This window comes from Microtus ochrogaster, chromosome 21 (genome assembly GCF_000317375.1).
Source record: "Microtus ochrogaster isolate Prairie Vole_2 chromosome 21, MicOch1.0, whole genome shotgun sequence".
NCBI classification, from domain to species: Eukaryota; Metazoa; Chordata; class Mammalia; order Rodentia; family Cricetidae; genus Microtus; species Microtus ochrogaster.
The window spans coordinates 836,445-851,244 of NC_022022.1; the positions used below are offsets into that span (position 1 = coordinate 836,445).

The 14,800-nt window shown below is 46.6% G+C and overlaps 2 protein-coding genes across 2 annotated transcripts in view; one reads left to right on the plus strand and one right to left on the minus strand.

Moving 5' to 3' along the window:
- Positions 1 to 3,289: 3,289 nt before the first annotated feature.
- Positions 3,290 to 13,769, minus strand: Isg20l2 (interferon stimulated exonuclease gene 20 like 2). The gene is made up of 4 exons (XM_005356904.3): positions 13,692 to 13,769; positions 11,889 to 12,884; positions 4,022 to 4,222; positions 3,290 to 3,530 (listed from the first exon to the last, which is right to left on the minus strand). The coding sequence occupies exons 2-4, from the start codon at positions 12,765 to 12,767 to the stop codon at positions 3,417 to 3,419; spliced, it is 1,194 nt and encodes a 397-aa protein (XP_005356961.1). The 5' UTR covers positions 12,768 to 12,884; positions 13,692 to 13,769; the 3' UTR covers positions 3,290 to 3,416.
- Positions 13,770 to 14,092: 323 nt separating this feature from the next.
- The window catches only part of Rrnad1 (ribosomal RNA adenine dimethylase domain containing 1), a 7,954-nt gene continuing 7,246 nt past the window's right edge, over positions 14,093 to 14,800 (plus strand). The window contains exon 1 of the mRNA XM_005356905.3: positions 14,093 to 14,445. Within this exon, the coding sequence (XP_005356962.1) occupies positions 14,335 to 14,445 (111 nt within the window). The 5' untranslated portion in view covers positions 14,093 to 14,334. The remainder of the gene's footprint in view (positions 14,446 to 14,800) is intronic.

The following is a 14,800-nucleotide window of genomic DNA, read 5'->3' on the forward strand; positions in this document are numbered from 1 at the left end:
TGCCAGAGATCCAAGCTCAGGTCCCAATGCTTGTACGGCATGTGTCTCACCAATGTGCTTATGGACCCTCTCTGGAAGTCCTTGGATTCTGTGCACCTAAAAGGGCATGGGATGACAATGTCTCTAATAAGCCCAATGGCCTGGCCCTGTTGTCACTTATTGTAGTACTCACAGGCTCCTCCCTCTTCAGATACTCACCTCTTGGCCTTTCCACAATCCAGCTTCCACACAGCAGCCAGCATAGTCTTCCAGAAACCCAGATCTGTTCACATTACTAACTAGCATGGTACACTGAGGATTCCTGGCTCTTCTTAGCCAAAGACAAAACCATTTCCAGTGTCTAACACACTGCTGGTACAGAACAGACCCCAGCCAAGGATGTCCTGTCAGATACCACTCAGATGCTACCACAAGGGTAGGGCCTTCAGGCATACTCAGCAAATCTGGAGCCAAGGCTACCATCCTCTAACATTTGGCCTAGGGAAATTTCTTACCTTCTTGGTTAACCTCAGTCTCAACCGTTGAGACTGTTGTGATGGCGGAGCAGTTAACCCTGGCTGCTCTTGCAGAGAACCAGGGTTTGAGTCCCAGCACCCACAAGACAACTCTCAACTATCTGTAAACCTGGTTCCAGGGGAGCTGACACACTCTAATGGCCTCCTGCACCTGTCAGCCACCCCATATTTTCTTTTATAGTTTATGAGCTCACCAGGCACATAAGCAGTGCACAAACATACATGTAGGCAAACACCCAGCTTCCAGTGACACGGTGTACCTCAAGGGCTCAGTATAGTGCATATTGCGGTGCGGTTGTACTGTAACTACAAATACCACCCCTTAAAAGTCAAGAGTAGAACTCAGGATGTGGGACAAAAACCATTAAAACGCCAAGAATCAAAGTAACTTCACTGCCACAAATAAATGGCAAAATGAAACCATGAAGATATGGAGAGATGCCAGGCGGTTGTAGTGCACGCCTTTAATTCCAACACTCAGAAGGCAGAGGCAGGCGGATCTCTGAGTTTGAGGTCAGCCTGGTCTACAAGAGCTAGTTCCAGGACAGGCTCCAAAGCTACAGAGAAACCCTGTCTCGAAGAACCAAAAGATATGGAGAGATGGCTCTGAAGATTAGGGACAGTAAGGCTGGACAGACACATGACTCACCCTTTAGAGATGAGGGTGTGTACCACTAAGGAAGAGCTGGTAGCAGCTGCCTGGCTGGCATCACCAGGCACCTTCCTCCCCCACTGTCCTCCTTTATGCCCCCAGATTCATTCTACCTCACTCTGGTCACACAGCCTCTCCATGAGGGTGCCTGCCTGGCTTAGGCTGTCACTTCAGGTGTGACTGCTGGATTGATAGCAAACACAAGGCACTGTCTGTATCACAAAGGCTTACTAGAGCTTCAGACAACCCAACAAACAAGGCCTCCAGTAACCCTAGAAATCCTCTTATAGAACTATATAACCCTCTCTCTACACCTTGTGAAGTTATTTAATGTGAAGACAAAAAGAGCTGGAGAAATGGCTCTTTTCAGAGGATTCCAGCTTGATTTCCAGTACCCATTTTCCAGAAACTCATAATATCTAGAACTTCAGTTCTAGAGGCTCTGACACCCTCTCCTGAACCCTTAAAGGCCACACATATGTGTTGTGGAATAGAATTTTTTTTTTTTTTGGGCTTTTCGAGACAGGGTTTCTCTGTGGTTTTGGAGCCTGTCCTGGAACTAGCTCTGTAGACCAGGCTGGTCTCGAACTCACAGAGATCCGCCTGCCTCTGCCTCCTGAGTGCTGGGATTAAAGGCGTGCGCCACCGATGCCCGGCTAGAATAGAATTTTTTAAAAACAAAACAAAACAATGGGAGGTGACTTATGTCACAAACAGAAAAAAAAGAGTAAAGATGTGTTAAAATTATTTAACATTTGTTAATGTTGCAGAATAATTGTTTAACTATGAAAGATGTGTTGCTGTTTTACCTTTCCTGCCCAAGGCACCTGACTGATCTAATAAAAAGCCGAATGGCCACTAGCTAGGCTGAGTAGGGATAGGCGGCAGGCTGGTTGGCAGAGAGAAAGAGAGAAGGAGGGAGAAAGAGAAGGTGACGCCTGGGGCCAGCCAGGTAGGCAGACATGAAGGAAGCAGGAAAGTAGGGCATATAGAATGAAAGAAAGGTAAAAAGTTCCAAGGCAAAACAGACGAACAAGTTAAATTAAGTTGTAAGAGCTCTACTGAGACAAGCAAAATCTAAGACCAACCATTCATAACTTAGTAAATCTCTGTGTATTGATTTTTGGAGCTGGTTGGTGGTCCAAGAAAGTCTGCTACACATAAACATGAATAAAATAAAAATAATCTTTATGAAAAAACCCACTAGTTTTCTATTATGAAAATTCATAAAAAGAATCATTTGAATTTTTAAAAGGTTCCATTTGCAAGGTGAAAGATTGAAAGACTATTAAAACAATGTAAATTCTTTGTCAACTAAACAGAATCTAAATCAAGTAAACGTGGCTATACAATTTAGCATCCAGCCACACAATCCATTTCTTCTCTACTTCTATGAGCCAGAGCTTTTCTATATATTCAGACTGGCCTTGAACTCTTGATCTTCCTGCCTTGGCTTCCAGAGTCCTGGGATTACAGCCCACCATGCCTACCTCCATAGGACACTTCTGAAGTAAAAGGATACTATTAATTACTTTATAACAAAAAACATAAAATTCCAAGACCCAGGCACAGAGGTGAACAGACACTCATGTCCCAGTTACTCAGGGGCTGAGGAAGAAGTCCTTGGAGCACACTGAGGCCAACCTGGGCAATACAAGAACCCCCTTAGTCCGCTCCCCACCAAAGGGAGACACATCTATGTTATGTGTTCCATGGATAAAATAATGTGAGAATCTGTACTCCATGGTGTGCCTTGCTTCCTCAAAGTCAAGAAAGCTGATCGGCACAAGCACTCTGGGACATGCGGTTAGCACTATTAAAAAAGTAAGCCATCTGTAACACATCACATCGTATTCCATCCTTCCCACCCTCTCCTACTCCCCTGTGGATACTGAACCCAGGGGCTTGTGTATGCTAGGTACACGCTCTAGCACCAACCTTTACTCCTGACCCTCTTTTTTATGTCAGGACATCTTGAACTAATTCTGTAGCCCAGGCTGACCTTAAATTTAAAGCCTGTCTCAACCTCCCAGTATCTGAGATGACAGGCCTGTGCCACACGACTGGCCTAGAGGTGGGTTTCCCCTTCCATCAGGCACTTAACCACACAGCGACCACAGCAGCGGAGATGAAATTTCAATGGGTATTAGGTCTCTGGTGAAGTCCCTCTCTTCAACAATTCTAACTTCTGCAGATGTGCAGCTGGCAGAACTGTGGTTTGGGCTACTGCGTGTGTCTCCCTGGGATTGCTAATTTTCTGGAGGATTCTGGGCCAGGTGCTGTTCCCATTCAACTTCAACCAACTTGTACAGCTCCATGGTGGCCTGGGCATCTTCCACTGAGGAATGTCCACTTTTTCCAGCCTAAAAGGGAAAAGAATATGAAGAAAATAAGAACTACTTTTTCTTTTCCCAGTCAACTCTCTCTCCTCTCTCTCTCTCTCTCTCTCAAGACAAGAAACTAGCTCTGTAGACCAGGATGGCCTCAAACTCACAGAGATCAGTCTGCCTCTGCCTCCCGAGTGCTGGGATTAAAGGTGTGCACCACTGCCTGGCTGATCCACTCATCCCTGTAGCGATGTATATGTATCATCTTCTGCAGAGGCAGGACATTCCAGGTCACAGACAGGCCTTCTGAGTCTTGTTTCTTAGATACTCTCCATGTGACATGTACCCACAACTCTGTATTCTGTGGCCACTGTCCTTGACTGACAAGCATGTAGCTTGAGCAGTCTTCTGTTCTCACTGTACCGTCTGGTAGTCTATGAGGTACACAGAAATTATTATTTCTCCTCATTGACAGAGACTACTGGGACCTGAACTGTGTGTGCTGGGTGCACTTGGAGAGAAGTTACCTGGATGTCCCGATGCAGCAGTTTCTTGGTGAGATGCTTCAATGACAAAGTGACATTCTCTGGGCAGTCAGCCTTCCGGTTGAGGAGTGGTATTTGGGAAGTGTCTCGGGTGAGGGACTTGGGATGAAAGTACTGTAGGGCTTTGTAGTCATTGTGGATGGCATGTCCGATCACTATCTTCCCCTTGAGTATCTTCAAGATCTGGAATGAGCATGCAGAAGGTAATGAGAGGGATGTTCAAGGTGGAGCTCCTTACACTCGGCAAGCCCAACACAGCCACCATCAGCATCCCACCCCACCCTTTTGAAATGCCCTCTTCTACAAGTGTTCCTCTTTCAGAAACCCTCCTCCTTTCCCTACAGAACTGCTGTGTGGAATCCCATTTGGAACTACATCACCATAGCCTCCTCATGTTTATTAATTTCTACCCCAACCGTGGTCTTCAGTATTCTCCCCCACCTCCAGAACCTGAGGACTTGTATGTGCCAGGCAAATGCTCTAACACTGGCCTCTACCCCAGTTGCTTCCTTCAGTCTTGGATAGCACAAGATGCTGCTCATGGGGCTGAAGAGATGACTCAGCAGTTAAGAGTGTACTGGTCCAAAGAACCAGTGTTTGGCTCCTGGTACCCTTCCTTGTAGAGTGACTCACCAATGCCTAAGTTCCCAGTTTCAGAGGATTTGACACCCTCTTCTGGTCTCTGCAGGCACTGTACTCACAAATAAAAATGCATATATACATAATTAAAAATAAATCTTTACCAAAAAATTAGTTACTAGGCAAGGTTGTATAAACCTACAATCCCAACACACAGAAAACTGAGGCAGGTGAACTGTAAGGCACAGCAGAGACTGAGCCACATGAGACCCTGTCTTAACGAACAGTGCTGGAGCTAGGGGCTTGGCTCACAGTGCTCGCCCAGCATGCACAAAACCTGGGTTGGAACCCAGCACTACAATAATTGGGCATGTTGGCAAAGGCCTGTAATCCCCATACTTGGAAGGTGAAGGTAGGAAGAACCAAAGTTAAAGGTCGTCCTTGGCTCCATAGCAATTCTGAGGTTAGACCGGGAAGACACCTGCCTCATGTGGGGACGATGACAGTGAGACGACTCAGGTCTTGTCATCCAGCCTGATGATGAGTGTGATCCCTGAGACCCACGTGGGAGGTAAGAACCAACTCCTCCTCACACACGCCATGACACACCACTATCTTCACAGAATAAATGAGAAAAAAAAAACCACTTAAAAGTAAAGTTGAAGATGGGGTTTTCTGCATACTCGTCTTGAAACCAACTAATGTCTCAGCATTTAAAACCTTCAAGACAGCCAGGTGGTGGTGGCAGTATATGCCTTTAATCCCAGCACTTGGGAGGCAGACAGACCTCAAATTGCAAAGCAGATCAAGGGTGCCCTCTGGTGGCCTCCCAACACCAGCGGGCTCTTCAATTTCCTCCCTCCATTTCTCTCACCCTGCCCTCTACTCCAGTTTATTATTAGTTGTGCTCTCTAGCTTGGGCCTAGAACGAGTAGGTTTGCTAAGGGAGGGATGAGAACCCCTTACAATCATGTATCTTTTATGCCTTTTACTACAGGCTACCTGGATATCCCCCAACCAATACAGCTTTAAAACATATTGTTTTTATTTTATATGTATGTATACCACATGTATGCTTGATGCCCAAAGAGACCAGAAGAACATCCCTGGAACTGGAGTTGAAGAATCGTCACATAGGTACTTGGAATGGAACCCACCAGGTCCTCTTTAAGAACAGCAAGTGCTCTTTACTGCTGAGCCATCTCTCCACGCCATTTTTATTTTGTTTTTGTAAAAGTTCTGTCTCCTGCTCCAACACTCAACACTTGCCCGAAGCGACTTTCACACCTGCTGTTCAGCCCACTTCTATCCCTGGCTGGCTGTTAATTCTTGAGGACAACTCCACCACACACTAAGTGGATCTCAACTAGTAAAATTACCTTCGCCACCTAGTTGTGGCTACCTGTCTTTAGCATTCCTACGGGGTTAATCTTGTCAATCTGACAAGATCTAGAATCACAGAGACAAACTTCTGGCCATAACTGTGAGGGAGGAAGGTTCTAGACTAGTTAACTGAGGTAGAAGATCCACCCTAAATGGTAGTACCCAGCTACCTCACACTCCATGCCATGATGTAGTAAACCTTCACACTTACCCCCACATAAACCCTTTCTTCCTCAAACTGTTTTGTCACAGTGATAAGTATCTAAGACAGAAGAACGGTAACGAGGTGGTGGCTTTGCTGTGATAAACCTGACTGTGGTGGCCACCATTTGCCCATAGGTTTAAGTGCTTAGTCCCTAGTTAGTGGGCTATATAGAAAGGATTAGGAGTTGTGGGCTATATAGAAAAGATTAAGGTGGGTGGGCTCTAAGGTTTCAAAAGCCCCATGCCAAACCCAGTGTCTGTCTGTCTCTGCCTGCTGTCTGTGGATCGAGATGTAAAGCTCTCAGCTACTGCTCCAGTACCATGCCTGTCTGCTTCTGGCCATGATGGTCATAGACGCACCCTCTAAAACTGTAAGCAAGTTCCCAGTTAAAGGCTTTCTTTTATGAGCTGCCTTGGTCACGGTCTCTTCAAAGCAACAGAACAGTAACTAATCACTCACCATGTGATTCTCAGGCCTTTGAGCTGGTTTTAGAGGAGGAAAGTGGGGGTACAGAACTGAGGGTTACAGAGCCCTAGATGCTACACAGAGCTCAATGGACTGTTCTGGTGGGCTCCTAGAAGAGAATGCAAAAGAAATGCCAGCTATGGAAGCCTGGATAAAAAGAATCCAGAGAACTTAAGTGAGGCTGAATTAAAAGGTAATGGTCTAATTTGTATGGTAGAGGATTTCCCTACAAAGGTTGTGTGAAGGTGACTGCTCACTGTTCTTATCCAGGTCTACCATGAAAGACAGCAAATAGGACATTAAAATATGAAAAAAAATACAGTTTTGCAGGGGAAAGGACCATACATTTAAAGTTACAGGCTACAAAATATGATACTTGCATCGGGATAAGGGGAAAGTTAAGAGCAAGGCCTCATCCAAAGAAAGCTCCAAACTGTGAAAACACACATTCATTTGAATGGAAAAAGCTGCTAGAAAACAGCACTTAGGAAAGAATTCTGTGATGTGGAATGTCCTTCTGTATATGTGTTGCTTTTATTGGCTGATGAATAAAAGCTCTTTTGGCCAGTGGCTTACCAGAGTAAAGCCAAGCAGGATATCCGAACAGAGATGTAGAGAAAGAGTAGGCGGAGTCAGGGAGACGCCATGCAGCTGATGAAGGAGAAAGACACTGCTGGAACCTTACTGGTAGGCCACAGTCTCACAGTGATACACATATTAATAGAAACAGGTTAATTTAAGATATAAGAGCTAGCTAGAAATACGCCTAAACTATTGGCCAAACAGTGTTGTAATTAACAGTTTCTGTGTGATTACTCAAGTCTGGGTGGCAGGAAACAAACAAGTAATCCACTTACAGTTTTCAACTAAGCTCTCATCAAAGCATACAGCTTTAAGGGAACTAGACTACATTTTGAGCTGGAAGCAGAAACTTTGCAATATGTACTGAAAACAGCCTGGTATTGGCATAAGAACAGAAAGGAAGACCAATGGAACTGAATAGAAGACCCGGATATTAATCCACACATCTTCAAATACCTGATGTTTGACAAGAAAGCAAAAAATATCAAATGGAAAAAAGAAAGCATATTTAACAAGTGGTACTGGCATAACTGAATATCAACATGTAGAAAAATGAAAATAGACCCATATCTATCACCATGCACAAAACTCAAGTCCAAATGGATCAAAGACCTCAACATAAAGCCAGTCACACTGAACTGAAAGAGAAAGTGGAAAGTACACTTGAATGCATTGGCACAGGGAACCACTTCCTAAATAGAACCCCAGCAGCACAGACACTGAGAGAAACAATTAATAAATGGGACATCCTGGAACTGAAAAGCTTCTGTAAAGCAAAGGACATGGTCAACAATACAAAACAACAGCCTACAGAATGGGAAAAGATCTTCACTAACCCCACATCAGACAGAGGTCTGATCTCCAAAATATACAAAGAACTCAAGAAATTGGACACCAAAAGATCACATAATCCAATAAAAAAAATGGAGTACAGACCTAAACAGAGAACTCTCAACAGAGGAATCTAAAATGGCTGAAATTAAGGAAATGTTCACCATCCTTAGTCATCAGAGAAATACAAATCAAAACAACTCTGAGATTCCATCTTACACCTGTAAGAATGGTCAAAATCAAAAACACTGATGACAGCTTATGCTGGAGAAGTTGTGGAGAAAAGCTGGTACAATCCCTTTGGATGTCAGCATGGCGATTTCTCAGAAAATTAGGAAACAACCTTCCTCAAGACCCAGTCATACCACTTTAGGGTATATATCCAAAGGATGCTCAGTAGTGCCACAAGACATGTGCTCAACTATGTTCATAGCAGCTTTGATTGTCATAGCCAGAACCTGGAAACAACCTAAATGCCCCTCAATCGAAGAATGAATGAGAAAAATGTGGTACATTTACACAATGGAGTACTACACAGCAGAAAAAATAACGGCAGCTTGAATTTTGCAGGAAAATGGATAGAGCTAGAAAACATTTTGAGTGAGGTAACCCAGACTCAGAAAGACAATTATCACATGTACTCACTCATAGGTGGTTTTTAAACATAAAGCCAGCCTGCAAACCACAATCCCAGAGAATTTAGACAACAATGCGGACACTAAGAGAGACTTACACAGATCTAATCTACATGGGAAGTAGAAAGTAGAAAAAGACAAGATCTCCTGAGTAAATTGGGAGTATGGGGACCTTGGGGGAGGGTTGAAGGGAGGGGAGAGGCAGGGAGGGGAGCAGAGAAAAATGCAGAGTTCAATAAATATCAATAAAAAAATTAAATAATAATAAAAAATTCCTGAAGGCCATTTAGGGGCCAGGTTATATGTGTTAGGATTGGTGTTCCTTCAAGGAGGCCCCTACACAAAGCTGTGAAGGTGAAACCTAAGTTATAATGGACGATCTGGGATTTTGGAAATGCCAAAACCATGTTATAGTCAAGAAAAGCTACAGGCACAGAGTAAAGCTATCCCAACAAAGGGCTCTGTGTGCTACAGGCAGCAGCCCTGTAAGGGATGGGCTACCTATGGCCCTGGTGTCTGTCCTGCTATGTTTCCCTCTCCCTCTGGTTTAGTCTTTCCTTGTCATGCCCTGAGCAGCTGGTTCCAGGGGCTTTATATAAGCAAGCCAGGAGGGAGCAAGGCAGTAAGCAATTCCAAGGTCTCTTCTTCACTTCTTGTCTTCAATTCCTGCTCTGACTTCCCTTCTCGCATTATAACTGTAAGCTTAAATAAACCCTTTGCTCCCCAAGTTTCCCCATGACCTTGGTTTTTCGAGACAGGGTTTCTCTGTGTAGTCCTGGAACTCACTTTGCAGACCAGGCTGGCCTCGTACTCAGAGATCCACCTGCCTCTGCTTCCCAAGTGCTGGGATTAAAGGTATGCACCACCACTGCCCAGTTAGTCAAGGTGTTTTATCACAGCAATAGAAACTTTAAGACAGGGCTGGAGAGCTGGCTCAGAGGGTAAGAGCATTGCCTGCTCTTCCAAAGGTCCTGAGTTCAATTCCCAGCAACCACATGGTGGCTCACAACCATCCGTAATGGGGTCTGGTGCCCTCTTCTGGCCTCCAGGCATACACACAGACAGAATATTGTATACATAATAAATAAATAAATAAATAAAAAAAAAAAAGAAACTTTAAGACAGAAATTGATATCAGGTTGTTGGATATTGGTGGCATGTGCCTTTATTCTCAGCACTCAGGAGGAAGAGGCAGGAGGATCTCTGAGTTCATGCTCAGCCTGATCTACATAGTGATTTCCAGGATAGCCAGAGCTATTATAGTGAGATCCTAACTTGTGATGGGGGGATTGCGGGGGGGGGGGGGGGGAGCACCACTCGGACAAACTCTTCTTGTTTCCCCAGGGTCAGTACACAGAAGATGTGCTCCAGAGTGGGCCAAGGCTGCATCTCATATTGGCAGCCAAACTTGCTACCATGTAAGAGTAATCCACCCATGTGGTACTGCTGTTGAAGTCATGATGGGACCATGGAGAGGCATTGGTGAAGGTGCCCAGTTGAAGTGGAGCCCCCAGCATTTTGGAGATGCCAGTACCATGGGATGGCCATGGAGAGTGGCAATCGTGGGAAAGCCCGAGCCTAGGAGAAAAGCTGTGTGTGCTGTGACAAGCCTTCTGGAGCCTGGAAGATCCTGAGTCTCAGAATGTGACACTTCAGCTTCATACCATTGGGTTTTCCTTTGGTTGTAACTGTGTCATGTCTCTTTCCTCTTGAAATAATAAAGTATTTAAACTTGGTTTTGATTTTTACAGGAATCCATAGTTATGAGACCTCAGAGAAACTTTGGAATTCTAAAGAGACTTTAGGTATTTTAAAGAGATTAAACTTTTAAAGTTGGAATTTTTAAAGACTACGGGGCTTCTAAAGTTTAGAATATGTTTTATATTGTGATGCTGCTATTAATATGACATCTTGGGGACAACAATAAAGAAAAAGTTATGATTTAACAATGATATGTTTTTATGTCAAAGTTGACAAGGGGTCAGTTGTGCTAACTAGTTTTATGTCATCTTGAGACATATATCCGGGAAGAGGGACTCTTATTTGAGAAAATGTCTCCACTGGATTGATCTGTGGTGCATTTTCTTTACGGTGACTGATGTGGGTGGTGCCACCCCCCAGGCAGGTGCCTGGATGTTGTAAGAAAGCAGGCTAGCAGGCCAGGGGGAGTAAGCAGCGTTCCTCCACGGACTCTGCTTCAGTTTCTGCCTTGACTTCCAGCTCTGAAGTCCCTCATGCTAGATTATAACTTTAAGATGAAGTAAACACTTTCCTCTTTGAGCTGCTTTTGTTTTATCTCAAAGAAACCCTCAGACAGGTAGGTTCTGGAAAATCAGAATCCAGTCCTTGTGCAGCAAGCACTTTACACAATAAGCTCCCTCTCCAGCTCTAAACTCTAGCTGGCCTGGAACACACAGAGACTACCTATCTCTGCCTCCTGAGTACTGGGAATAAAGTGTGCTCTGCCACACTCAGCCTTTGCTTTTGATGTGGCAGGGCTCACAGTTAAGAGTCTGCCTATGTTTCATAGACGCTCTGGCCTTATAATTTTGGACAGTGTTTGGACTGTAACAGACTATGGAGACTTTTGAAGTTGAACTAAATCCATTTTGTATTATGAGACGGCTATGAGCTTATGAGGACCGCAGATAGAAGGTTATGTCTAAAAAGCGTTATGTTTGGGCATCAAATTGACAAGAGGTGGACTCATGATAGAACTGTCTATTTGAAAAGACCTAGAATTATCGAGAAGACAAATTAATGAGTGTGTCTTTGAGCTTTTATGTTGGGTGAACTGAGGTGGGAAGACCCATAGTAAAGCAAAACAAAGCAAAAATAACCTATTCATTCCATTAGCCAGAGTCCTGGACTGAATAAGGAAATCAGAGAACCAGCATTCATTTCTCTCTGCTCCCTGATTCCTCAGCAGCCACATCCTGCTCTTGCTGCCACGGTTTCTGCACCATGATGGAAGTATCCTCAAACTGGCAAACCAATCTGTTAACCCTTGGTCAGGCATTTTGTCGCAGCAAACAGAAAAACAATTCCTTACTGCATAGACAGCCTTCTTTTCATGTGACATCATTCTCCCTCCCTTCACAGCCCTTTGACACCTCCCCAGAACAGTACACACTCAAAGTCAGGACCCTCTCTGCCCCATGCTCCTTACCTGACTCTGAGCAATCTTAAAGGGTGTAGCTTTAGCCATGTGGCACTTTCGGATGCCGCTCCATCTGGTCCGGTAGTCCACAATGTGGCAGGGGGGGAGGACGTAGTCATCATAAAGCACATCCCCGTTGTAGTTCACAATGCTGCACCGGGCCAAGGAACTAACACGCCCCTTGGGTCCTGTGCCCACCATTTCACAGTCGACTGCCACCATCTTCCCTGGCAAGTTTTGGGAGACTTTAAGGCACTTATCCTCTGAACGCGCGTCGGTGGATCTTTGCGCAGCATTTTTCTTTGAGGACTTCTTCTTCTTCTTCTTGGAGCCTTTATTCTCCAGAGGAGCTTGGGTGGAGTTCTGTGCAGCACTCTTCTGTGCGGGCTTCTTGGAGCCCTTACTCTCTGAAGGAGTTTGGGTGGAATTCTCTGTGGCACCTTTCTTCAAGGGCTTCTTCTTGGAGCCCTTCTTCTGAGCGTGAGCTGGACGGCTCTTAATCTTTGGAAGGGCACTCTGAAACTCCCCTAGCAAATCGATTTTAGCCACAACAGAATCAGTGTTCTTTGAAGGAGCAGGGGTCAGCCAAGACAACGATGCTTTCTTGTCTGTGGACTGCTCTGACTCCCTTTTGGAAGCAGCTTCCTCCTTCTTTTCTGGGCATGGAAGGATCTTCAAAATGCCATCTACTTTTGAAGACGCTTCCCTTTTCTTTAGAGGTTCTGAGTGCAATTTAGACACCTTGCTAGGAAGTTGGTTATTTCTCTTCAGAAATCCTCTCTGTTCCAAGAACCGTCGCTTCTTAACAAAACGTTGGTGTTTGGCATTTCCTCCAAACGCCTTTTTTGGAGGTTCCCCAAAGTCCAAATTCAGGAGTATGGTAGACATGAGGGCAGCGGATGGTAGGAGAGCAGCTGGGAAGAACGGCTTACTACTGAAAGAAGACTGGGAGGCTCATTCTCTGTGGAATCCCATGGTCCAACATGTGGAGGTCTGCAATTAGCCCTGAGGACAAAAGTAATCCTGATACCTGCATCATCAGCCTGAGGGCGGGGTAAAGTAAGACCAATTCTAGAAGGCTACAAGCCCAAAGCCTGGGTACTAAGTCTTAGAATTCACCTTTGGGTGGATATTAAAAAGGATGTTTCCACTCTCCAGATTCAGTGTCTTCTTAAAAAATGATACAGAGGCTGGAGAGATGTCTTAATTAAGAGCACTTGTTGCTCTTGCAGAGGCCCAGGGTTCAGTTCCCAGCACACATGTGGCAGCTCACATGTGTAACTCGTTTCAGGGGGATCGGACGCCTTCTGATCTCTGCAGGCCTCAGGCACTTACATTGTGCACACATATATACATGCAGGCAAAGTACTCGCACAAATACGTGAAAAGGCTGAAGCTGGGGTAAAAAGGAGTTGTGGAGACCACGGAGTTCTAACTCTGCCAAGTCTATTAAGTCAAAACAAAAGTGTTGTGAGAACAGCAGAGAAGTAGCACTCCTAAGTACTAAACGTTTGCTAGCGGTGGGAGGACACAGCACAGACGTCCGTAGGATTACCCAGGCATCCTCAGCGTGGCGCCAGAAATGAAGAGCAAATCCAGGCACCGCTCTCCCTCGGCTCCACGTGGGGGGGGGGGGGGGGGACAGTCTTCTCAAACACCTCACCTGTGGCGTCGTTGTCCCCCTCCCCGCCTAGCAAAGACCTGGGACACCAGACAGCACCAGAGGATCTGAGTGGAGGAAACTCAACAAGTCCGGCACACTCTGACGATCCACGAGGCGCAGGCCATCCCCCGAACACCCCATCCACCTACCTCCAGGTTGGGTCGCACTAAGATCGCAAGCGTCCGGAGCCGGATGCGGACGCAGGTACGCGCCGACGTACACCGGGACGGCAGGAGCGCGGGTGGCAGCGCGAAGGCGGTCGGCGCACACGCGCCCGCAGCGCCCCCGCCTCAGGCAGCGAGGCCAGAGACTCGGAGTGCGTGAGCAGCGGCAGCGGAGGCGGCGGCGGCGGTGGCGTGGGTGGGGGCGGGGGCGGGATGCGCTCCCCGGCCCCTCGGGCGCCGTGGAGGTACAACTCGAAGGTGGTGGGCTGCCGGAAGCGGAGCAGCGCGCGCCGGAACCGTGGCCCCACTTCCGGGAGGGAAGGCGGGACCTGCAGCTGGCCGCCCGGCGTTGAGCGATTACTGGGCGCGCGTCTGTGACGTCACCAAGACCCCTTGCGTCTTCGACGGTCACGGCTTTACTCGGCGGAAGCTGTGACATTTGACAAGTGCGCCCGGTCATTTCATCCTGGACGAGACTGCGGAAAGAGGTGTTGTTGGGCGAGCTCGGAGAGCTTGCTTCGCGTTGGGCCAACAGAGTTGAGCCCAGCTCGGGTCTCACACCCTCGTGGTAGCGACCTTGAATCACTACACCTCCTCCCCCTGCTTGCACCGCCAGTCTGGCCGCAAGATGCCGGGCGTCTCAGTCCGTGGCCTCTCGCATGAGAAGAGAAGGCAACTGGCTGTGAACCTCACCCGCGTCCTAGCGCTCTACCGTTCCATCCTGGACGCCTACATCATCGTGAGGCCACTGGGCTGAGGGCGGGGTGCTTCTGGGGGTGGGATGGTTAGAGGCTACTGTAGAGGAATTCTGGGGACAGCTTTTATCTCTCCACTAAAAGGCAGTAATAAGGAGCATATTGGTAAAGAGGAAGTGCTTGGCCAGCTGTGGTGCAGACCTGTAATCCCAGCAGTTCAGACTAGCCTGGACAGGACTATATTAATTTAAAAAATGAAAAAGCAAGCCAGGCATGGGTAATGGTGCCTGCCTGTAATCCTACCTCAGGCCGGGCGGTGGTGGCGCACGCCTTTAATCCCAGCACTCGGGAGGCAGAGGCAGGCGGATCTCTGTGAGTTCGAGACCAGCCTGGTCTACA